Genomic DNA, 25,786 nt, shown 5'->3' on the forward strand with positions numbered 1-25,786 from the left:
AGCTTCAGGAAACTCAGCAGGGTTTCTCCTGGTGAATTAGGTGGATGGTATACCAGACAGATGGCTAAACTCTCCAGTGTGTCCCACACCAGGCCAACACATACAATGCCTGCAGAGTCCTAAAGGAGAATGCATCTTGGATCCGTATCACCACCCCACCACCCTGGCCGCCTTTTGTATGGGATTCCTGGAACCCAGGTGGTGCTAGTACTTTTGAGGCAACTGCCTCACCTTCCCTCACCCAGGTCTCTGTCACACAAGCCAGGTCCATATCCTGCTCTGAGAAAAAAAACTCTGCAGAACTGTGGTCTTATTATTTATGGACCTGGCATTGCAGAAAACCAGTGTTGGAGAAACCTTGGTAATTGCAGCATATGAGAAGGTAGGATTGCTAACATTTATGCTCTCCACAGTCAGCCAAGCATGCCCTCTTAGCTACGCTATTCATGTATCTGCCCCCTTTGAGTACTTGCTTTGGCTGATTTTTGCACTGGGAGCTCATCATGACCTTATACCATAATTCACTTGTCTTATGGTCTTCTGACCTCTTCGTAGGCAAGGTCATTTCCAATGGGCAAGAATAAGGAACTGCCTTTGTGGACAGTGGGGTTGAGTTCAGTCTTGTATGGTCCTCTCTTTTTTTAAACTTAATGTTATCTAAATTAATTAGCTTGTTAAGAATACAATTTAATTTACTGTTTTGCTGTTAGATTGTTAATTAGATTGTTAATTAGACTGTTAATTAGTTTGCTTTTAGTTAGTATTAATCTGTTCTACCTAGACTGTTACTTGGATTATTAATTTAGATAGTAAACGGGGGGAGGGCACTAGATTTTATACTGTTATTGTGATTGTTGGGAGGGAGCTAACAGGTCAATGGCTGGCAAGGAGAACAGGGAGGGGGCAGAGATCCCAGTAACTGGAGAATATGAGAGGTATGGTGAGGGGAGAAGATATTTTAAATGAAGAAGTGGGAGATATGGTAATGCTCACACCACTTGTAATCTTCATCCCATCCTGAGATATGAAGGTGGTAGGGGTAGGAGAAGTTGCCTTCTATAGCAGTCCTACTTTCTCCTGTGCTGCAGTCACCAAGGTGATGTTAACAACAGAGATGTCTGCACCCCTGCCAAAAGCAAAAGAGGTGACTGTACAGAAGGAACATGCTACGGTCTGTTGATGGTCCTATGCCCTTCTATGCAGCACTTAGGCCTGGCCTCATATGCCTTCTGGGTACCTTGAAGTGCAGAGCGCCATATCTCTTGGTGGAGTCATCCAACTTGTTCTTGACAAGCATTCCAGTGGCTAAAACCTCAGGCCCTGGAGGCCCGCCAACAGCTGCCGCCATCTTCTCTGCATCCAGCACTTTCTGCCCTGACATGGTAACAAATCGCAGATCCCCCTTGTGAGAGATCACGTCTTCAGAGAAGCCACTCTGCCAGCGAAGCGTTGACTGTAGGCCTTCCAGGCTCCCATCTCCCCCATGCATCCTCTCCAGTTCTTGCTCTGCCTGTTCCAGCCAGGCCTCGAACTCCCCACTGTCCCGTAGAAACTTCTGCAGCTCATCCTGGAGCGCGTGTGCTTGCTTCAACTGCGCCTCCGATTGGGACAAGGCCATAGTGTACTGGGCCCTCAGCTCCCCCAGCCTCCCCTGCAGCTTCTGCCTCTCCTCCGGCCTCAGAGTGTGGCCTTGCTTGTCCAGGAAGGCCTGGGCTGACTGAGTGGCCAGAATGACATCTTGTTGCTGAGAAAGGAGCTGTTGGTGCTGGACCTGCAAAAACCAAGAAGCACCAGTTAACTGCAGTGCCCACACAGTCACAGAATCAAGAGTCTACTTGTGCTATCTTTAATAGAGACAAGGCCTCCCTTTTGGGGATCTGTTTTGTGAGAGCCACACAGGGCAACCTCTACTTTATTCAGAGGGACATTTTGGCAGGCAGTTGTGAGCCAGCTTGCTGTAGTGCTTAGGAGCATGGACTTTTAATCTGACTCTGAACAACAGCTGTCTGTCAAATAACTGGACCAAAGATCTAACTTATCACAAGGTATGTTTTTAAATGAGCATAAAAAGCTCCAAAGCAACTCCTGCAGACTGAGAAGCTGAGGCTGGACAAAAATGACTTTGGGTCAGGACTTCCCCAAATGGTCTGAATGTAAGCTGAAGGAACAGGCTTCCTCGGGAGGTGGTGGGTTCTCCATCTTTGGAAATTTTTAAGCAGAGACTAGATAGCCATCTGATGGAGAGGCTGATTGTGTGAAGGTTCAAGGGGGTGGCAGGTTACAGTGGACGAGCGAGAGGGTTGTGAGTGTCCTGCATAGTGCAGGGGGTTGGACTAGATGACCCAGGAAGTCCCTTCCAACTCTATGATTCTATGACTCTATGATCAGTAGTAGTAGGTCTGTTTCTTTATTAGCGTGATAAAAGGGATAAGAGAATTAATAAAACCATTACAGACATGTAAAAGTCAGAGGACGATAATGAAATAGAACCATTGTAATAACATATAAATTATGGGAGTAAACAATTATCAACTTTCAAGTTTAGCTAGACGTGTCCTAAGACTCTTGTTGTTGTTAGGTGCGAAGACGTGTCCGACCCATCGTGGCTCCATGGACAATGATCCTCCAGGCCTTCCTGTTTTCTACCATTCCCCGGAGTCCATTTAAGTTTGCACCGACTGCTTCAGCAACTCCATCCAGCCACCTCATTCTCTGTCGTCCCCTTCTTCTTTTGCCCTTGATCGCTCCCAGCATTAGGCTCTATGATGTATAATTCTGTTCCTAAGATTCTATGATCTATAATTCTGTTCTATAAATGCAGGTTCTTGTGGCGCAGGCCTATTGTATGTGTGTGCATTGCTAACTGAACTGCTGAGCAAGCTGTTATCGCAAGGCAAATAGATACAACACAGAACAATAGAGGCTTATGTGCAGGCGCTTAAATGCTAGGAGCTTCTGTTCTGAAAAGTGATACATGCTATATGTGAATACTAATAAAATTATGCTGAGCTTGGGGAGGCTCAGCAGAAAGTCGGCAGACTTTCCTTGCCCTCAGATATCTACGTGTGCGTCTGAAATCTCTCACTCTTCCCTACAGTTCTGAGCACAATCCTTGACCCACCAAGATCCCACCGTCCTACCTTCAAGTTCTCGTAGTGCACACCAAGGTCCTCTTCAGCATTTCCTGCCTTCATCCACTGGCCATTGAGAACATCTGGGACTCTTCCTTCTCTAGGCCCGCCATTGGTTTGCCCCACGGGGTGCAATTTGCGCTCTGTGAGTGTCCTGGGCTGCTCCAGGGATGCCATCCAATGCAAAAGGGAATCGATCTTACTCTGGTTTTCTTCCAGGTCTTTGGCAGCTCTGTCCTGGAATCAGAAGTTTGAGTAAAGCATGTAAGAAGCAGAAGGACCACTGTGCACAAATCCATCAGAAAGGGCCTTTGTTTAAGTTTCATAGATATTGACGCATCTGAGGAACAAGAAGTGGACAAAGACCAACTGATGGAGCTCATCTTGCTCAGTGGTGAGGAAAGAAGTCCTCACTGTCAGGCACAGTAAGCAGGGGAACTTGCAAACTTTGACAGCCGTGATGACTTGCAGGATGAGTCTCGGATCTCTGCCTCGCGACAAACGCACCTGGAAGCTGCCAAGAGACTTTGTGGGTGCACAGGGCCCTCTCCACCTCCTCTACCAGACAAGCTGCCGCACAACTGCACAGCCAGTTGGATCAACTTCCCCCAGCAAAGGGCTTTCCAGGGAAGTGAGAAGCAGAGGTGGCTTCCCATGGCCTTCCTCTGCAGAGTTTTCCTTGGTGGTCTCTTACCCAAATACAAACCCTGCTTAACTGCTGAGATCTGATGAAATCAGGTTATGCCACACCGTCTTCCCTCCCAGAGACCCTCAGGCCTTTCCCAAAACGTTTATCTCCCACCGCCTTAAAACCAGTGAGATCCGTGTCTCCCAAAGCTGTGCCAGGCCTCAGGCAGTTGTAGCTCACGAACGGAGATCGGTCAGTCTGTTTCACAACAGCGCCCAGCACATTTCACCTTTTCCGTCTGCTGCTGCACGACAGTCTTCACAGCATCCTCCAGGTCCTGCTGAGCTGCCTCTGTCCTCTCCTGCAGGGACTGGTACCGTTCCTTAGCCTCCTGGAGCTTGCTTTGCAGGGATGCCAGCTCCCCCGGATCCAGCCTGGCCCGGTTCTCCTCCAGGAACTCTTCTGTCGCTTTCAGGACACTCGCAAAAGATGCTGCCCGGCTGTGCATGCTCCTCTGCAGATCCTAGGGGTACCAATGAAAAGACCAGCAATGCTCTTCCAAACTGTTCATCCACAAGCTTATTCAAATGGCATTTATAGCCCACCCTGTGCCAATATCTCCCAAGGAGTAACAACAAATTTTAAAAATGCCATAATAGAATGAAATTCAAATGAATAAATCCTAAGGCTGAATAAAGGCTTATTTATGAGATACTGGAGGTGGTGTGAGAAGTTACACTGTAATAGACAAAACCCACATCACTGTGGGAAGGGAAGAGCAGAGTAGTTGAGTGTTTCCTTTTCATTCCATCTGAAAGCAGCACTGTGGCTCACAAGAAGCTGCCACCTGCTGCCTGGTTCTTTTAACCTGGAGATGTCAAGGATTGAACCCGGGACCTTCTGCATGCCAAGGAGAGGCGGCTCCATAAGGTAAGAAGCGAGCTGTGATTCACAGAATCTCACACCCTGACACAAATTCTGTTCATCTTTAAGGTGCTAGTGGGCTTTTGCTTTTTAAAAACTATCTCAGCAATCCAGTTAGCAAATCCTCCCAATTAAAAGCAGGCTAACCCTATTCTATGCAGACTTAGCCATATCCCCACCAGCACCCCTCTGAAAGAAAAGGTGTTGCAATTTCTCTGAAAGAGACCAATCCAGGACATGGAGTCTTGTCCATTGTGGGGCACTCATTGAACAAGTCTTCCCTTGTTCCCTCGCAATCCAAGACTGGCAGATGCACATCCTTGTTACAAACATATCTGTGGTTCGTTCATTTGTTCGTTCATTCATTCATTCATTCATATATATATTTATATACCGCCCTCCCCGAAGGCTCGGGGATGTTTACATATAACTAAAACGATACATGGAACCATACATATAATAATTATAACATTCATATTATTAACTGATATAACTGGGTAACAGTCTAACATAACAGTATAACATAAACAATAGTAATTCAAACAGGTCCAGGAGTCTGAGTGGGTTTCGGGGGGGGGGGCTGCAGATGTTGGCTTGGTCATCTAAGAGAATGCCAGTGGAGCATGAAGGAAGGTGGCTGATGCTCAGAAGGGCTGGCTTTTAAGATGCCCCAGGGCTTTGTGGGTTTAGACCAACCCACAACACAAGTCCAGTGGTGATGCCGGAGCACTGTCATGGCATGCCCCTGGCACCCCAAAGAGCTATTCCACCATCCGCCATGGGACCCTGTGCAGAAGTCAAGCCCATCCCAAAGAACGGCTCTTACTTTAACGTCACCCTGTCGCCGTTGCAGCGTGTTGAGGTCTCCTTCTGCGACAGCTTCCTGCGGACCCCCCAGGCAGGTCTCAGCCTGGGTCATCCACGTGCACAACTCTTCCAACTTCTGGCTGCGTATAGCTTGCTGCTCCTGCAGTGTCTTGATTTTTTAAAGGGGAGGGGGAGAAAAGAGATTTTAAAATGCCAATCACTTAAAGCATTACAGCCACCACTGGCAAGGCAAAACATTTGCAAAACAGAAAACACTTCAGCAAAAGCCAAGAGGCCAAAAGACACCTTCTCTCTCCTCCTCTCTCTGCCTCCTCCGCCCTACGTGAGCTGTTGCATTGGACGTAAATCTGGGCCCACAACAAAAGGAAAAGTGCAGATCTTTTATAACAGAAGTGATTTACTGTCTTGCATTTTTTATCGCCCAAATTTTTTGTAAGCTGCCCTCTCAGCAAGAGCTGGTCTGATGTTGGGATGCCTATTGCTCAATGGGCACAGTATTAGCAGAGCTGGGCATGGCGAGAAGACTGCCGTTCTGGAACACACAATCCATGTGCACATTTGTAGAAAAAAATTGTGGTCAGGGAATGGAATCTAGTGGTCTCACTCCTGCAAAACCTGAGGCTGTTTTGCATTCCAAGGCAACATTTTTTTTTCATTTGCATGAATGTTACATCAGGACTGAATCCAAACATAAATCCTTGCCCTAGAAGGAAAACATTCCAGCCCATGCTCCCAAAACAGCAAAGCCAATTACTCAACTTTTGCTTTGGACTTTGGGAACCCAAGGAACAATGAGCCACACAAAAATGGAGGCGGCCCAAGAGGAGGACGCAAAGAGTCTGGGAGAGAGAGAGAGAGTGCTTTGGACAGTGCATCGAACAGAGTCCTAGATTGTCCTCTTGTACAGAAATGGAGCGTCAGTGGAGCGATTGAGCATGATGTGTGACTCCCAGACCAGTCTCCTTTTGACCAGTGTGCAATTTCTCTTTCCCCTGGCACCTTGGGAATCAAAACATACAAACTTTGTGCCAAACGAGAAACATTGCTTTATATATATATATCTATTTTTCCCCCCGTCTCTGGCAGTCCTTAAGCCAAACAACAGAAGCAGTTTGAAGGGAAAGGGCAGGGGAGAGCACTCCCTAAAAAAGCACTCTTCAGCAGCACAGTGAGATCTTCTCGCACACTGAATCTGAAAAGGCAAAGCAAACTGGTTAATACACAAACACACACAAAACAAAGGAAGCAGAATGGTCACAACATTACAGGACGGTAACTGTTAATCAAAACATGACTTGGCATTAATTGTGTCTGGGAGGAAGAAAGAGAAGAAAGGGGCATGCAGGGAGTTAGGTGGCCGGAAAGAGCCAGATTGCTGAGCGAGCAGAGAGCAGTAGGCACCCTGCTCTCCTTGTAAAAAGGAAAAGGTAAAGGTATCCCTTGTGCAAGCACTGGGTCGTGTCTGACCCTTGGGGTGACGCCCTCTAGCGTTTTCATGGCAGACTCAATACGGGGTGGTTTGCCAGTGCCTTCCCCAGTCATTACCGTTTTACACCCCAGCAAGCTGGGTACTCATTTTACCGACCTTGGAAGGATGGAAGGTTGAGCCGACTGCTGGGACTAAACTCCCAGCTTCATGGGCAGAGCTTTCAGACTGCATGTCTGCTGCCTTACCACTCTGCGTCACAAGAGGCATATTGTGGGCATCCTTTATTTAAAGAGGGGTTGCCCTCTAGATGCTTGGAGATCAGCAGCTGGGACCTCCTCATCCCCATATAGCACGTAAGGAGTACTTCCTGTTCCCTTCCCCAGTTGCTAAGGGAATGCTAAGGGACTGGGGACAGGGGCCAAAGAAATAGCATGTGTATGTGTATGTGTGCAGGGGTTGAGGCTCAGCACTTCATCCTAAGCAGCCCTTCAAGAAAGTCAAATTCCTACGCTACAGACTTAAGCTGTGGCTCCCCACATTACTAGAACCCGAAGGAGCCCTGGGCTTGCAGAACAGCAAATAGGCTACAGCATTTCAGTCCCCTTACCTGCTCTGAGTTCCCAAAGTCAGGGCAGTCTATAAACCCCAAAATAAATAAATAAAAAGAACATAAATACATTTACTGTCAAGGTGGCCCCAAATACCTAGGACATGGGCATTCTGAACCCACTCTTTTCTAAGGAGCAAAAGTGGTCTCATGATCTAACTTCTAAAAAGGCTGTCAATATAGACAACAAGATATTTGGATAAGTCAACCCCAAGGACAATTTCACAATTACAAAGGGGCAGACCTGCATCATCCAGCCAGATGGCGATCCCTGGTGAATGCACCTACTTCAATGTCGCATTTTATGTATGCTGAAAGTCTCCGTAGTAGAAAGGGCTGAATACCCAGGGTAATATTTGAGCTCAGCTGCCATTTTTCCTCCATGACTTTCCCATCCCCATTCTTGCCACTGCACTATTTGAGCCATCTTCAGATCAAGGCGATCAAGCCCCACTCAATACTTGGGCCAGGCTCACACCGGAAGAAGCTGGTTGAAATGAAATTTCCTTTTAGAAAACTCATCTCTGCGGGAATACTTTCTTAGAATAGAATGATCACCAACAGCCCCCCGAAATACAGAGTGGGGCCAGAACTCTCATGTGAATTCATGAATAAGTTGTAATGGGATAAACATTGAAAATTGTGCAAAGACAGAGCAGGCTTTGTTAAAGAGGGATACACCTTGCCAAAACACACACACAGCGCCCTGTTGTCTCAGGCACTCTAGAGGGTGATGCTCCACCACTGTCACCTGATCTGTCTGCTCCGCTTGATGGAGACAGACCTGCAGGACCTCTACCCGGGCAGCCGCTTGCTCCGAAAGGTCCCGGAAAGACCCCTGCAGTTCATTCAGCAGCCTCAACAGCTGCCTGCTTTGCTCGGGCATCAAATCCTGAGCATGCTCCGAAATGAAGAACTGAATGTCAAAGGCGGTCGCATCGAGTCGGGCTTTGGTATCCACAAGCGGCTTTTTCAGTTCCTGTGCATATCGAGAGGGAGCATAACAAAAGGAGGCAAAAACTCAAGTCAGCAGAGACAAATTTTCTGCCATCAACAGTACACAAATCAGAACATTCCAATGTGCTCCTCACAGTCCTCTTGCACAAAAAGGACAACATACTTTGGCTTTCGACCAGAGCTATCAATTGTCAACTGCAATTCAGTCCTGCTTTCTCAAAACTCTGTTGATTTGACACCAGCCTGTCCACAGGGTTTGGAAAACCCCACACAGTATACTGCTGTCTCTGCTCATGTCTCGACTGAGTGGTCAGGGATTTTAATAAATGAAATATAAAGGTTTCATAAGGGGACAGTCAGAACTAAAGAAAAGTAAGTCTGCAGGCTGAGTACAGACAGTGGCACTGAGAATGGGCCATGGTATCTTGCCTTTGAACCCAACACAGGGAATGCTACCTGTTTGAGGACTTACACTTTGCTTCCAATATGTTCTGCTTGCATGGTTGTACATTTGGGGTGTGCATTCGGCATGGCTAAACTTGAAATAAACTGAACCGATGCTGTTTTGTGTGTGTGTGTGTGTGCGTGTGTTTGTACGGGTCAAACCATATACATGCACACATGCATGCACTGCCCAATCTGATCCTGGGGAGAAAATCCTCTCTGTAGGATCAGCCATTAGTCGGGCTGTGTGGGGAGGGCTGGTTTGTATTTCCACCACGGCAGCCCAACGAATCCATGGAGAGAATTTAAATGGATCTAAGTCTCTTTAAATGTTTTAGAGTGGAAAAAAATTGGCCTTCGTAAATCTTGCTGAACCCAAATACCAGATTTGGATGATTCAGGATATACCAAATCATATTTAGATTAATTTCACCCGTACCTGTAATCAGCCAAAAATTTTGTTATTCACATTCCCATCCCCATTGTAACATAATCCAACAGAAGCTTTCAGTGTCCTCTTATCCAAAGTCGCCCTCATACTCCTCAATATCAGAGTCAGAGTACCTTTATTGGCAAAAGATCCTCAATATTATAGTCCAAACTGGAAGGGATTCTTTGTAGGACCACCAGTCTCCCTCCCCCATTTTTTGCCATCAAGGTTCAGGTGCTTTATGGGTTTCCAAAGCAAAAGACAAAATGTTTAGAAGTGGTCCGTGTTGGTCTGAAGCGACAGAACAAAATTTGAGTCCAGTGACACCTTTTAGATCAGCGTTTTATTCACATGTGCAGGTCCACGTTTAAAGCTGAGGAAGTGTGCATACACACAAAAGCTTATACCTTAAAGAAAACTTTGTTGGTCTTAAAGGTGTCACTGGACTTAAAAGTCTGTTCTGGTGTTTAGAAAAGGTTTGCTGTGGCCTTCATAACACCCCTGGGCTTTCTTGGAGGTCTCCCATTCAAGTACTAACCAGTACTGATCCTGCTTAGCCTCCAAGATCTGATGAGCAGAAAAGAGAAAGAGTCCAGTAGCACTTATTAACAAAATTTGTGGCAGGATAGGAGCTTTCATGGGCCACTGCTCACTTCAAATACAGCTAGAATGTTGGTCCATAAGTCTTATATATTGGAAAGTGGAGTGATTTCAGAGGCTGAATGACATTAGCAGGCAAATGACAACAGTAGGTGAATGACAATAGAAGCAATGATTGGACTGGTTGTGATATAAATAGGAGTCGTGGAGACATTAGCATAGGTAATGGGACAGGAAACCTAGGTCTTGATTCAGTCCCAGTGGATACATTATCTTGAGCTTCATGATCAGTTTCTCAAAATACAACCACTCTTGAAAGGCAAGTTAGGTCAAGAGAGCGCCAAGTCACTCTGTGGAGTTCCATGGCAGAGTGGGGGTTCGATCCCAAGTCTCCCAAATTCTAGGCCAACATTCTGCCACTCAAGCTGACCCCTCCAAGCTGACCCCTCCAAGATGATCCCTCCCATCAACAGCTACAATTACATTGCTGAGCAGAGCCCTAGAACGTTTTTTAGAAAGCTATCCCACAGAGCTTACATTCTGCAGAGGTCAGGTAGCTGATGGGTGCTGCATTCACTCTGTGCTGAAGCACAGAGAATAAACCCTGTAACTCAGGGGTAGTCAAACTGCGGCCCTCCAGATGTCCATGGACTACAATTCCCATGAGCCCCTGCCAGCAAATGCTCATGGGAATTGTAGTCCATGGACTCATGGGAATTGTAGTCCATGGACATCTGGAGGGCCACAGTTTGACTACCCCTGCTGTAACTCCACCAGAGACACCCGCAAATGAGTGAAGGAAATGGGATGGATTAAATAAACTCTCTCCCTGTGCAGGAAGAACTACGGCCCCACCCGCCAGGCTTAGCATCTGACGTTGCCATGACTACCTTGTAGTGCTGAAGGCAAGAGTTCAAGCTGTTGGCCCCAGTCGCAATGTGAGATTCAAGATGGCTGAGTGAGTGGGTGGTGTCAGACACCCAGTTTAGCAGCTCCTGCAGTCTGCCCTGGAGCTCTTCACACTGCATTAAAACCTTGACCTCAAAACAAAAGCAGAAACAATCATTACAACCACAGTACGAGAACAAAAGGTTAGCCAAACGTTTTAAAAAGTGAACAAAAGGGTAGCCAAGGATGTCAGCCATTTTAGCTGGCAAACGTTAGACGAGGGAGCAAAACCAGAGCTATTTTTGAAGCAAAAGCACAACATCCCCCCACCCAAGTTCCTGTGAGCAAGATCTCTCCTGAATGAGCTCACACGAAGCTAAAAAAGGGAGTCCAAAGGCGAAGGGAAAAAGCTACACCCAAACCATTATTCAGAATGTGGACAATATGCAATTATTGCTACAAGGATAAGGTTGTCTACTCTGGATTGGGAAGTTCCTAAAGATTTGGGGGTACAGTTGGGGAAAGGCAGAGTTTGGGGAGGGACTTCAGTGGGTATAAAAACATAGACTGCACCTCCCAAAGCAATCATTTTTCCAGGGGAAGTGATCTCTGTCATCAGGAGATCAACTGTAATTCTGGGGAACACCAGGCCCCACCTGGAAGCTGGCAACCCTCACATACACACACTTTTCACAAAACCATTTTTGGTACATGGGCAGCAAAACATAAGGGGAGAATATCACTCTCATATGCACCCATCCCAGGCAAAGCAGAACTGGCCCCTATTTGATCTTGTTGGAGAGAAGGGGATATTATTATGTATCTTTTATTTATTCATTTGGTTTATGGATTGCCCCTCTCTGGCAGCCGGCTCGGGGTGGCTAACATAAATAAAACACAAAGTAAATATAAAAGAATTTACAAGCAATCATTAAAATGTTCAAAACTAAATACCCTATTGAGTGCTCCAGCACTGCCCACATGGGTCAGAAGGGTCCTGGGTTTGATTTTATATCCAGAATTCAGATGGGGAGAGAGGTGGGGAGTGGGAGGGGGGCTTCTGTTGTCACACAGTGCTTGTATTGGCCTCAACCGTATGGCTGGTGGGCCATCTTAGAGGCCCTTAGGAACTTTGCCCGCCCCAATAGGGCCCAGATCTCGGCTGGCAATTCACAGTTAGGAACCATCCTATATTTCGGGGGTAGTCAACCTGTGGTCCTCCAGATGTCCATGGATCTCAATTTCCATGAGCCTCTGCCAGCATTTGCTCATGGGAATTGTAGTCCATGGACATCTGGACCACAGGTTGACTACCCCTGCTATATTTCACACAGCATTTGTATTTTAGGGAACAGGAGTCCCCTTTGACAAACTCTGATGTCCCTGGACTTTAGAGAGCATAAAACGTGAGGACTGAATTGAAACAGAGACGGTACCTTTTCAGCTTCAGCTGCAGTGCGAAGGCTTAGCAGCCAAGAGGCCGAGACCTCGCTCACGGAGCCAAAAAACTTCTGAAGGTTCTTGGCATCTTTTTCCAAAGCCCTCAGCAGTTGCTCAGGGATTTCGGGAGGAGGGTTGGACACAATCCCTTTTGCCTCTTCCAGCTCCTGATTCACAGGAGCTGACAGGCTCTTCAGCTCTGCATCCAAGGCCTGAAAGGGCAAGACGGCACAGTTCAGCCAAAATACGAGCAAACCTAACACATCTGCCAAGGCTGCAACAAACTAGATCCCAACACTCCCTCTGTCTGCCTCCAAAGTTTCTCAATCCCAGCCAGGTCCTGCAGACCCTGTCCAAACAGTAGACTCCGCAGCTTTCACACTTGGGTCACTGGCCAAGCATGAAAACAGACCAGCGCCAAACAGCTGAACCAAGTAAGAATCAAAGCACAACAGAGAGAGGTGCAGGAGACTGGGAGCCCAGCTGCACCTTGGCCAATCTCTCTGCACAACCTTGGGCAATCCACATGCTTTTTAGCACCATGGAAATAACATGGGTGAAATAGGCTGGGACGGGGTTCCCGACCTCCAGGTGGCGACTGGCTCGCTCCTGACATTACAATAGAGACCAGCTCACCTGGCGTAAAAGGTGGACTTTGGAAGGTAGGTTCTAAAGCATTATGTCCCACTGGAGTCCCTTCTCCTCCCCAAACTCTGTCCTCCTCAGGTGTCACTCCCTACAAATCTTCAGGTATTTCCCAACCTGGAGCTGGTAACCCTAAACTGAGGACTGGTGTGAAGATTAACATTTCACAAAAGCTACACATGCTCAGTTGAAATAAAGACAGTCGTGCTGTTTTCTGTCGCCATTGGGCCACACAAATCATCGATAGACCAGGCCCCCACCCCACCTACAGAATAGAAAAGTCCATCTTCTTACAGTGGCATGACCTTTTAAGAGCACAGAGGCCTTTCATAGAAGCAGAAGTGGTTGTGAGACAGGAGTCCCCTTACCACAGCCTGATGTAGCAATTCCTTCCGTGTTCCTAACTCCCGCTCCGCCAGCTGAGCCTGCTGGATTTCCATCTCGATATTGCGCACCCTGGACAGGAACGCAACCAGTTTCTCATCACGGTCCAGGCAAAGCTGCTTGCTGCAAAGAGCCTGGCCAGTTGAAGACAAAAACAAACACGCTTCAGGTCATTCTGTTTCTGTTCTGCTCCCCCTGCCCCACAGTTGATCTCATACTTTTTCTATTTTGCACTGGGACCACAGCTGATATCAACACACTATCTATATGCCTACATATCTTTGAGGTCATTTATAACAGGGGTGAGCCTCTTGTGGCACAGAATGGTAAGGCAGCAGACATGCAGTCTGAAGCTCTGACCGTGAGGCTGGGAGTTCAATCCCAGCAGCCAGCTCAAGGTTGACTCAGCCTTCCATCCTTCTGAGGTCGGTAAAATGAGTACCCAGCTTGCTGGGGGGTAAAACGGTAATGACTGGGGAAGGCACTGGCAAACCACCCCGTATTGAGTCTGCCATGAAAACGCTAGAGGGCGTCACCCCAAGGGTCAGACATGACTTGGTACTTGCACAGGGGATACTTTTACCTTATAACAGGGGTAGTCAAACTGCGGCCTTCCAGATGTCCATGGACTGCAATTCCCATGAGCCCCTGCCAGCGTTTGACTCCTGATTTATAAGATAGTTACCTTCATGGACCTTTGATATTAATAGACTCAAGTTATATGGCTTAAAATATAAAATATAAGGTATAAAATATAAGGTAGTATATTGAAGACTTTGTTAGTATCTCTGAAAAAAAACCCAATTAAGAAATAAGTTCACTGACGAAGTAAAAAAACGAAAATGAGGTTTTCTACCTAGGAACTCGTTCTATTTGAATAAAGTTTTTGCCATCGCCAGCTTGGAAATTTCTTTCTTGTCTACATATCTTTGACAGCAAGAGCAGCACTATTTATTTATTTTTGTGATCTCAGTTTTGCAAAAATGTTTTACAATGATTCTCTTTAGAAACTTTTTTTTTAAGGGGGAAAAGGAACATTCCTTTGTAGAATTCGATCTTAACAGGAACTCACAGAGCAACCTCCCCAACATCTGATTAGTGATTAAGACTTCTTTTTTTGCATCTGTAAAGGTAAAGGTATCCCCTGTGCAAGCACCAGGTCATGTCTGACCCTTGGGGTGATGCCCTCTAGCATTTTCTTGGCAGACTCAATACGGGGTGGTTTGCCAGTGCCTTCCCCAGTCATTACCATTTACCCCCCAGCAGCAAGCTGGGTACTCATTTTACCGACCTCGGAAGGATGGAAGGCTGAGTCAACCTTGAGCCGGCTGCTGGGATCAAACTCCCAGCCTCATGGGCAGAGCTTCAGACTGCATGTCTGCTGCCTTACCACTCTGCACCACAAGAGGCTCTTTTTTTTTTGCATCTGACTGGCATTTAAATTTGTAAAGTTCTCTGTAAAAGGGGAAAGGAACCTTCCACATGGAGAGAAACGAAAGGGAAACCTGCCTTGTTGCTGCTGTGCTTTAACTGGAACCACATCAGCAAAGAAACCACCCAAAATCATACCCTGTGGGTGAGACATCTCCATCACTTTCCAGTTTGGTCCTTACATTTCTCAGTTACCCGTAAGTTTGCTGGGTCTGTGTTGGGAAATTCCTGGAGATCGGGGGGGGGGGGACAGACCTGGGGAGGGCAGGGTTTGGAAAAGGGCAGGAGTTCTGAGGGCATAATGCCCTAAAGTCCACCCTCCATATTTTCTCCAGGGGAACTGATCTCTATATTCTGGTGGGTGGTTGTAATTCTGGTAGATCTTCAGGTCCCACCTGGAAACTGGAAACTCTACTTATATGTGATATCTTCAATAGCAAATAATTTGGAAGAGAGTTGCCATTGCTATGACATATATACTGAGCAAGCACTCTTCTCCTTCCAGAGGGGAAGGCTAACTTGAGGTTTCCACCCCTGCTGGCTCCTCTGCCTGTTCCTTCGCAACCAGCCTGCCTTCTTAGGTGCCAAAAAAGTGTGAAGGGCCAGAAAAATCAGGGTGCATCCAAGGGTGGTGGTCCAAGCTTGGCACATGAACATCTAACTCCCAAGTATCTTCTCACATTGGCCACCCATCCACCTCATCAGATATGCATGCATTCTCATTGGATTAATTTTAATAAAGCCACTTACCCTAGCAGGCTTGAAGAGCTGCTTAGAAGTATCTTGGCCTCTTTCTTCCACACCTCCAACTGTCCCAGATGGACCATCAAAACTCTTGAGCTCTCTGGTTGTTTCCAGGTCTGCATTCTGTTGCACAGCTAATTTTTTGGAAGCGTCCCTCTTCCCTCTTGGAAGCTCTCCCTCTTGAAGCATCTCTGCCATCAGCTCAGGCAATCGGCCTCCATCAGGATATATCTGCCATGTCTTCTCTGCCCCAGTGGGCATGCTCACCTCTTGATCATCACAGCTCTCATCTGCTCTGCTTATCTCATGGGTTGGATGCTCTTGCATGCATGATGGAACTGAAGGACAAGGACTCAGTTTATCCCCAGGGATCCCTTTATTTTGCACGGCTTGTGTCTTTGCCCTAGGGGATTCTGTTTCACCCATGGCAACTATGCTGGGTATCTGGTCATCTTCTGATATATGTGGTTCCTTGTCCTTTTCCCAAGATGCTCTTTCTTCAAGGGTTTCTGCATCTACCTCCAAGGACTCATGATCAATTCTAGTAGTTTGTTCAGTTGGTTCCTTGGCCGTGCCTTTCTTTGGAGGAATGCTCACTTTCTGAGCACCTGCAATGTCCTCTTTCTCTCCAACCTGCTTCTTTCCTTTTTCAAGTGCCCGGCTGTCATCCTTTTCATAAACTGCAGGTTGCCTTTGTGCGATAAGGTTTCTTGCCCTACTTCCAGATGAGTTCTTTCTGATAGATTTCTGCATCTCGGAGCTCAATGGTTCTTTGGTCATTCTCATCAAAGTTCCTTTAGTGTCTGGAACAGGAAGGGATTGTTTCTCTTGAGAAAATTCATGCACCCTCATTGGCTCTCTTGGAACAGAATCCTGCTTTTTGTCCTTTTTCATTTTCTTCTTTTTGGTGGTTTTAGGACCGATTTCCAAAGGGACAGGACTACGCAGACCCTCAGGTCCTTGGCTGAGATGCTTAGTATCTGCAAGTGGTACTTTTGCTGAGTTCTGCTTTTTGGATTTTGCCACAGTTACCAGATCTTTAGTATTCACACAAGCTCCTCCTTCTCCTCTGTGACCTACAGACCCAAATTCCATTGATCCCAACTTCTCTAGAGATTCTAACAGCACATCTTCTTTTGCTACAAGGGCTGCTGCATCACCCTCTATCTGATCTCCACTGTCTCCCACAAACGTTCCCTCTCTTTGTTCCTGATCGCCATTAATTGTCACATTCCTCATTCTACCCATTATAGATTTCTCAACTCTTTCCAGCTGCTTTTCTATCACTTGATCACCCTCGACCTGCTTTTCTCTCTCCCCTTTCTGGAATTCTTTCCCCTTCAACCTGCTTTTTCTCCCTGTAAGTTTTTTCTGGGTCCTTATTCTCATGACCTCTGGGTCCAACATTGAGGAGAGCTCCTGGGCCAGTTCACTTCCTTCTAAAAGCGGACTGGCTAATCTGTCTAAAGTTGAAGAAAGAAGGAGGGGAGATGACACAGCTTCGTCTGTCTCTTCTGACACCTCCTGAAGTCCTTTTGAATCATCATTAAGTGCATCTTCATTTGTGCCTGTTGCTCCAGTTTCCATGTCCCATTTCTGATCATTACTCTTTGCCACATCATCGTTACTCTTTGCCGCTTCCATCTTTGAAGCACCATTTTGCACCAATGGGAAATAGTCAAGTTCATCCAAGACTTTGTGGTCAGATTTATCATGGCTGATCTGTGCAATTTCTTGAACTACACTGCCCAGCCTTTTGCTGATGATACCTGTGTCAACAGCCACCTCCAACGCTACTCTGCCTCCACTCTCAGCATCAACTATCCCACCAGTCAACAGCTGGCTTACTGCAATGGCTGCAGCCATCTCTTCATCCACCATTTCTTGTTCCACAGCAGATGCCAGAGATAACCGCTGGCCAGAGGACACATCCATGATGCCGCCAGCCTCCGCTTGGGCTTGCAACAACCTCAACGCAAGCATGGGGTCTACCTTGCCGAGCTTCACTGCCTGAGCACATGGAATTATGTTCCCAGTTTCTTCCTCTTGCAGTTGTTGAAAGGGAGCCACCTCCAAATACCTCTGCCCTGATTCAATGTCAATTTTGCTCTTTCTAACCAACTGCGAATAAGGGACCACTCTACAGCTCTCCGGATGAATGATTGCATGCTTCATTTCATAAGACAGCACTGCTTTTTCCATAACTGGTTTGGGCAATAAGCCTTTCTTCACAGCTTCAGTCAAAGTAATTTTCTGGTGGGAAACAGGGTCAAGGATACTTCCAGTTGAAGCCTGTATTTCTTGAACTTTGCTTTGAAAATCTGAGCTGATTAGTCCCAGAGTTATGGCTTCAGAGGAGGACACAGGTTCCTTAGTTTCTGGGTGAGTGTACTGGTGCAGAGACACGCTTTCTGCCTTTTTGAGATCTTCATAGAAGTCCTGGTCAATCAGCCCATGCTCCAAGGCATCCTCTACTGAAAGCCTCATGCCTGTCTTGTGGTGAAGGATTCCTCCATCAGCTATCTGCTTGGTTAACAGCTTAAAGGCCTTCTCCTTATTCAGGAGCGCTTTTTCTATTGCTTGTGGGATGGTCAAAGGCTTTTTAGTTTGAGGATCCAAGATGCCGCATATTTCAACTTGCAAACCCATCAGTTTCTCTTGGGTTGCATCATCCGCTCCTTTCCCTTTAGACACTTTCTCTAGCCTTTTAAGGTCTTCTTGACTGGATGGCTCTATCAGGCCAAGGTTGGAAGCCAACGTGACGGAGATTTTCTTGCCGTGCTTGAAGTCGACAATGCCACCAGTGACTATCTGCCCTTCCAGAATCCTTGCAGCCGTTTCCTTGTCCAAGAGACCAACCTCCGATGCCTCCTTGATAGAGTAAAGGGTTTTGGTGAGTGGATCTATGACACCGCTGATGGCTTGGTCAGAGGCCAGTACCTTCTGCAGCAGCTCCTCATCCATCAGCCCTTCACCAATTACTTCTTCTGTGGTTAACGATTCACAAGTCTGAGAATCAAAGAAGCCACCAAACATCTGCATCGCCCCCATCAGTTTGACAGCTGTATGGCCAGGCACAACACCACAGGCAATGGACTCATCCAGAAGCATCTTCCTGCCTGTTTGCTCATGAACAATGCCTCCATCCTGGAGCTGTGTTAACAACATCTTCAGAGTATTGTCACTTCCCGTTAATGGGGATAGTTCCAGGGATTCAGAACTCTCAATTTTATGTAAGTGAACAGATTCTTCTCTTATACCCAACAGCTGTTCTTTAATATGCTCCTCTGTGTATTTCCCTTCAGTTTCAATGAAGACAGCTTCTGGTGATCCGTTCTCAACTTTCCCCATGTTTGAGAAATTGGCAGCCTCAAGATCTCCATCCTTCATCACAAAGCCCACCTTATCCAGCGTTCTCTCTTTCAAGTCTTGTAATTCCTCCTCTTTCTCCAAAACATCACTCGAAATACTAGCATCTTTTGCCCCATGATTGCTTTCAATTTCAAGGATTCTTGTTTCAGCTCTGAAAGCCATCTTTTCTCCTGCCGATGCTTTTGCTAACTCAGGGCCTCCTTTTACAATATCTGTACCCATGGGTTGTGTTTCAAAAGCAGAGTCCTTCATAAAAGGGTCTCCTGATTCAATTTCATGGTTGTTCTGGAGCACCTCCAGATCTTGCTCTCTTTTGGAGTCTTCAGTTTCATTCTTAAAGTCTTCTTCAGCATCAGCTCCCCTCTCCCGATTCTCCACCTTCCCATTTCCCCCATCATCTTCCATCTCTACTTTTTCATTAGGCAGACGAATGTTTGATTCATTCATTTCACCCTTAAAGTCTCCTGCAACATCAGCTTCTCCCTGATTCTTCACGTTCACATCTTCCCTTGCATCTTTCCTTTCTACCGTTTCATCAGGTAGACAGGAATTTGACACATCAGCTTTACTCCTTTCTGTACCATCAGCTTCCCTCCCCTGATATTTCATATTCATACTTCCCCCAGCATCTTCAACCTCTGCCTTTTCATTAGGCAGAGAAACATTTGATTCTTTTTCTGGTATATCTAAAGAAGTCTCAAGAGCTTTCGAAGTTAATTCATCACAGACGTTGGCTCCTAGAATCACATTGTTATCTTGTTCATGAATCTCCAGTTTTGAGGAGTGGGTTTTGCTAGCTTCAAAGAGGTGAAGGTCACTGCCATTATTATGGGCTGGGGCAAGCATTTCAGAAAAGTCATGTAACCCCTTGTCTACTAGAAGCAACTTCTGGCCATTGTGAGCATTGATGTAACTATGGGTCATCATATAAAACAGCATTTTTTCCTCCTTTGCTCTCAGTGAAAGCTCACCTGGGTCCCCATGATTCATTTGGTTGCCAGAAAAAAGGATGTTTCTTTGGTTTCTAGCTGGAGAGTCTGCCAGAGACATTTTTGGCATGACGTCAGGAAGGCCAATTGATTTCAGTTTCTTGGCAGTATCCCTGTCCAGGATCCCACGATCCACGGCTTTCTTCCAGGACAATACTTCTCGAGTTTCAGGGATATAAAGTGCCTTGATGGAACGTCTCATGCTAAGAATCTTATGGGTTAGCTCAGAGGACAAGATACCTTGCTCCAAGGCATCCACAACAGGGAGAATCTCACCTGACTCAGGCCAGAGAAGACCCATAAATGACCAAAGAGATTCCAGGATCACCACAGCAATCCTGGGTGCTACCAAATCCTTCCTGACTGCATCATCCAGCAAAAGCTTTTCCCCTGTAACCGTATCTATAATGCCACCTGTCTGAAGTTGTCGGACCAGAAGGGCACATGCTAGATCTTGGTCAATCAAATTATGCCTTATGGCTTCATTCACAGTCAACCGGTGGCCACTTCTGGGGTCCACGATGCCGCCAGCAAAGAGCTGGGCTTCCAGTAACCTCACCGTCACTTGCTTCTCTATCAAGCCTTCCTGAACTGCACGGAATATGCTGACTCTGCTGCCCGATTTCAAGTTCACCATCCCTCCTGCCAGCTGTTTTACAGGCAGCAACCTCAGCCCTGTCTCCTGGTGAAGAATGCACTGGTGCATCAGGTCATTCAAGCTTGTTTTCATGGCTGAATTGGGATCTATCAAGTCCTTACAAGTTCTCAAGTAAGATGTCAGTTTCCCGTGAAAGCTTGTGGTTACAAGGCCTCTGTGAAGTGCCTCTTCTAAGCCTATTCTCCCATGGCTGGAAGAGTCTCTAAGCCCACCGGTGACAAGCTGAACTTCTGAGATTTTCAGCCCAAGGCTCTCACTGATTGTGCCATCCTCCATCAGGGCCACAAGAGGAAGAAGCGGCTTTCCTTTTAAGTCCACTTGTTCTACCAGCTGGAGGACATCTTGCAGTTCCCAGAGAAGACGATGGGTTCTACAGTCTATGATGCCTCTTGCCAGACCCTCAGCCAGAGAGAGCTTTTCATTGGTGTCGGGAACCACTAGGCCAGCGGTGATCACTTGAGCCTCCAACAGAATCAAGCCTGTCTCTTGGTCTATGAGACCTTTCTGCATGGCGCCAAAAACAGGGAGGACTTCCATAGTGCCAAGGTCTAGCACTCCTGCAATAAGCCCGTTTTCCTAAAGGAGAAGAAGGAGGGGGGCAGAATTTAACTCAGAACCAGAGAAGCCATAAGAAAGAGAAATCCACCCCCCAAAGTCCAAGGAAGGGCACCCCAAAGTCCAAGGATGTCTCAGACTTCTAAGTCAAAACTGTGCTAGAGAGCAAATCCCCAAAGGGTATAAAAGGAATTCGCCGAATGCTTAACAACAAAGGGACAAAATCAGTGCTGGTGAAGATTTGGCCTGGCAATGGTGTCCTTGGAGCTCAATCTAGCCGGCCGCATAGGGCATTACTGAGACATTTCGGACACCCACCAAGAGCAGCAAAGCAGCAAAGGCAGCAAAAATAACCAAGCAGCCGCACTGCTCCACATACACAAGGATCAATGGATAAAGAGAGAGAGAGAGAAACACCGGGAGCAACAGACATGCACTCTCCACAGTGCCCAAAACAAGACAGACGGCACAAACACCCACAATACAGAGTGCCCCTATGAAGCCAAAGGAAAGGGAGAAGGACAGGAAGACCCCAACCTCCTGCCAACCATGCATCCCACCAGCTCCTCATGAACTTGGTTATCACAGCACCCAGAGACATGCGCAACGACTCTGAGTCAGAAGAAAGGTGGAAGTCTCCTAGAACAGGGGTAGTCAACCTGTGGTCCTCCAGATGTCCATGGACTACAATTCCCATGAGCCCCTGCCAGCAAACGCTGGCAGGGGCTCGTGGGAATTGTAGTCCATGGACATCTGGAGGACCATAGGTTGACTACCCCTGTCCTAGAAGACCATGCAGCCGTTCCATCAATCTGTTCCTACCAACCACGCCACAGCCACCCTCCTTGGGAGTACGGCACAATCTGTCCTTGACTATGTTGTTTCAGAGGGTTACCTGGTCTTGTAAAATGCAGAACAGACCCACACTGGCGGCTCAGGGCTCCTAACAATGTTGTGGCTGGCTGTGCCTTTGCGCAACACACGGGAACTGGTTGTCATCTGTGTTAACTTCTGAAGATGTAAATCGACTCAGAACAAGAGCCTCAGATCTGCTCAAGAGTTTTGTCTCTAGAAGCAGCTAATAGGAAATGAACTTTAGCACTTTTATTACTGTGCTGGGAAGTACAGCCAAAAGAAGAGGGGAACATGAGCACACAGTGTTGCCTTATTCTGAATCAGACCATCGGTCCATCTAAGTCGGTACTGTCTATTTAGACTGGCAGTGGCTCTCCAAATTCTCAGGCTGAGGTTTCCCACATCACCTACCGCCTAATACTTAACCAGAGAAGCCCCAGGCCTTCTGTGTGGCATCTGCCACTGAGCCACAGACCTTTTGACCTTCGAAGACAATGCTACCTACTCAGATAAGCATCAGCTCTCCAAGCTCTCCAAGGTAGACGTCCTCCACATCACTGACCACCTGACCTTTTTCAAATGGAGGATGGCAGTATTTGAAACTGGAACCCTCTGCAAACAAGGAAGATGGGACTGCTCCCAAGCCAAAGCACCTTGCACACACACTGGAGAACATGTGGCCGCACAATGCTCTGAGCATTCTCAGAAGCATTGGCTCACATTGGCCCCACATTTAGGGAACCAGATCAGGTGTCTCACTGATTGCAGGGCATGGATCACTGAAAGAGCCTGCGGACAACCTGGCTCCTTAGACTAGCAGGGGGTAGAATTCACAGGTTTCATGTGAAGCTCAGAACTATGTTCTTTCTAACTGTAGGGCTGCACAAAAGGTCCTTCCCCCACTTCCTTAGCCCAGATGGGCTTGGATGGAGACCCACCGGAAGCCCCTTCCCAACTTTCTAATGCCAGAGTCAGGAGTCTGCACACATGCACATTCAGATATTAGAAAAGGACACCAAAGAGAGGGGGAAAGGAGGACAGAAGTCATAAAAGGAGGTTTACTTACCAGGATGGTGGAGGTTTGCCGTGAGCAGTGAAAGACAGAGCCCTTATGGAGCAACTCAGCCGAATGGCACACACAGAGTAAAAGCTTGGGGTTAGCTTCTGGCATGCGACTGTTTTGTTTGGCACAAAAAGGTAAGAAGAATACCCTCCCAGTCATCCTCCCCCCACCCCCAGAACGTCTTCCTCTTTTCACCATATGGAGATTCTTTTCTTTCTTTTTCTGCGTGACCTCTAGAATTGTTAGTGAACACCACAACGTTTTGTAAGTGAGGACAGCCATTCATCTGAATGGTAACTCAACACGGAACGTGAAACCATACAGGGACACATCATGCTCAATGCAGTGAGTTCTGCCGCTTGTCAGAAGGACAGAAGGATGGCGGTTTCTTAGCCACGAATCGAACCAGCTCACTTCCAACTAAAAAGTTGCTTCCATTTCCCACGAGCAAAAGAGTGTTAGAAGATCTCCCCCAAGGCTCTCCGTGACAATGAAGCACCAAAGCCTAACTGACAAGCTGTTCCATTCAACTGAGGAAGTCTCTAACGTGCCCTCTTAGACACACATCCCTTTTCCGCCACCCCCCCACACACACACTGCAGTGTTGCTCCTTTGTTCAGAGCACGGCTGTTTCACACTGGACCTCTCCCATGCTGGACAGCCTGAAGCAAAGCATTCCGGTCTCTTAACACAATGCAAGAGGACAAGAACTGGACCAAACCAGATTCTTTGCCCTCCCTGCAGCTCCAAGCCCTGGACGAAGGCATCCAAGTAAAGTTCAGAAATGGTGGCCAACCTGGTCAAGTTAGTCTGCTGGTGCTTCAAAGCACAGGGGAGGTAGCAAGCATTATAAACACTTCCACAAAGAGATAACGTTACCAGTGGGACACATGAATATCACACTTACATACACAGAATTTACAAAGATATTCACATAGAACTCCAGAAGAGCAACAAACCAACAACAGGTAGGATGTTCAATGACGTCTTGCCCGATGCCAGGGGTGGGGGGCACAAAATTGAAGTGGAACGGGAGGGAAAGAAAGATCTGGTATTTGTGGTCGGTGAAAAATTTATGATGGTGGAGAAGTGCATGGTAGTGTTCCCTCTGGAGATGCTGAAGTGAGAAGTCCTTTTTCCTGTTAGTTCACTTCTGGCCAGGAGCATAAGCTATTTGTCAGCCAGATCCTTCGTTACTGTCACTGGCTGTCCTATACATCACATAACGTTTTTCCTTCATTTGCCATGAAATCACTTTTTGCTCTCCTGCCCTGTCACCCACTGCCCAATCTTTTGTGGCCTTCATGGTCTTCTTTCCCTTGCTCCCCTTGCTTGTAATCTCCTCCTAAAGAATCTCCGTATGACTCCTGTAATCTCTGCCTGTAAATTCATACTTAAAACTTTTCTCTTTTGTTTAGTTGTGCTAGAAGACAGGAATGAATAAATGAATGAATGAATAAACAAATAAATGAATGGTGGGGGAAGGCAAACCTGGAAGTTCTCCAGCCTCAGATATCAATGGGAAACCTACCAACTTCAAACCACGGTAGGCTGAGTGGTGAAAGCCCTTCCTTGAGGAGAGCACGGCTTTTTCCAGAGCCAAAGAGCTAGAAAGACTTGGCAAACAGCAGATCCTGTCAATGCACCCGCAAATCTGCATTCACCAAACTTCTCCTGGGCCACTAATGTCATTGCAGGTGCAGGAGCCTTAAGATGGTGAGGGGTTTGGTCACCCTGCCCTGCCACCTTCCAAGTATCAACCTATTGATAACACACTTTCCCTGCTCAACCTTTGAGAAATCAACCTGTCAGCTGGATGCCAATCAGAATGTCAGAAACGGGATGGAGTGGAATGACAGTTACTTGCATGGACTTATCAAACACCAGCAGGCTGTGGGAAAAGATGACCTACACACCAGGTACAAGTTTGCTCCCTCACAGCTGGGAGAAAAATATCCCAGATGTGGGAGATACTAGCATAGAAAGAGGAGGAATACCTTATGCGCCGTCTCCTGGGCCATGTGGCTGTGAAGTTGCTGGAGTTGCTCTGTGGAGTCACTGCATAGCTGGTCATACGTCTCCTTCATGGCATTCAGCTGAATCCCAATTTGCTCCTTCTCCTGCCCAGAAAGCCTGCAGAATGGGGCGGAGAACATTTCTTGATATAAGCTGAAAGATCTGCTGCCGTAGAAGAACCCTATTGAGATCCTGGATTGTAACAACATTTCATTCATTCATTCATTCATTCATTCATTCATTCATTCCATTCCATTCCATTCCATTCCATTCCATTCATATTTTTATTTATTCATATTTGTGCAGAGTGACTCCCATTCTTACATATTTCATTATGAAAGTTCAGATTTCTCATTCTGTGGGATATATGGACCAGTGATGGTTAGGTCACAGGATATTTTGGAGGGGAGCAGCCATGCTGGTCTCCCCCGCCCCCCTCCGATTAAACCCAGGGCCTTTTGAGTCCAGAACCTGAAAGCTTTGAAAAGAAAGAAGAGCTGTTTTTTAATACCCTGCTTTTCACTACTCAAAGCATCTTACAAATGCCTTTCCCTTCCTCTCCTCACCCCGTGAACTAGGTGGAGCTAGCCAGTGAGCTAGTTCTGGTCAGATGTTGGAAGCCAAAAAGGCAGATCGCTAAGAAGTCCAGGGTTGCTATGCAGAGGCAGGCAACGGCAAACTGCCTCTGTTCATCTCTTGCTTGAAACCCTACAAGTTCACCATAAGGCAGAGGAGTGGCTGCTGATGGCCATCATAATTGTAGTCCAT

The 25,786-nt window shown here is 46.9% G+C and overlaps 1 protein-coding gene across 24 annotated transcripts in view; it reads right to left on the reverse strand.

Annotated features, from left to right (window-relative positions):
• The window catches only part of MACF1 (microtubule actin crosslinking factor 1), a 350,067-nt gene that overhangs the window by 134,497 nt on the left and 189,784 nt on the right, over nt 1-25,786 (reverse strand). For 19 of the 24 annotated variants that reach the window (XM_077337343.1, XM_077337342.1, XM_077337348.1 and 16 more), the window contains 10 exons: nt 25,000-25,135; nt 15,517-21,105; nt 13,320-13,469; nt 12,303-12,518; nt 10,869-11,018; nt 8,299-8,526; nt 5,510-5,659; nt 4,049-4,282; nt 3,141-3,368; nt 1,238-1,771 (listed from right to left, as the gene is read on the reverse strand). In XM_077337343.1, coding sequence (XP_077193458.1) covers nt 1,238-1,771; nt 3,141-3,368; nt 4,049-4,282; nt 5,510-5,659; nt 8,299-8,526; nt 10,869-11,018; nt 12,303-12,518; nt 13,320-13,469; nt 15,517-21,105; nt 25,000-25,135 — 7,615 coding nt within the window. The remainder of the gene's footprint in view (nt 1-1,237; nt 1,772-3,140; nt 3,369-4,048; nt 4,283-5,509; nt 5,660-8,298; nt 8,527-10,868; nt 11,019-12,302; nt 12,519-13,319; nt 13,470-15,516; nt 21,106-24,999; nt 25,136-25,786) is intronic. The other 5 variants (XM_077337346.1, XM_077337347.1, XM_077337345.1 and 2 more) reach the window with 1 other exon arrangement.

The sequence above is a fragment of the Paroedura picta genome, chromosome 5, assembly GCF_049243985.1.
Source record: "Paroedura picta isolate Pp20150507F chromosome 5, Ppicta_v3.0, whole genome shotgun sequence".
NCBI classification, from domain to species: Eukaryota; Metazoa; Chordata; class Lepidosauria; order Squamata; family Gekkonidae; genus Paroedura; species Paroedura picta.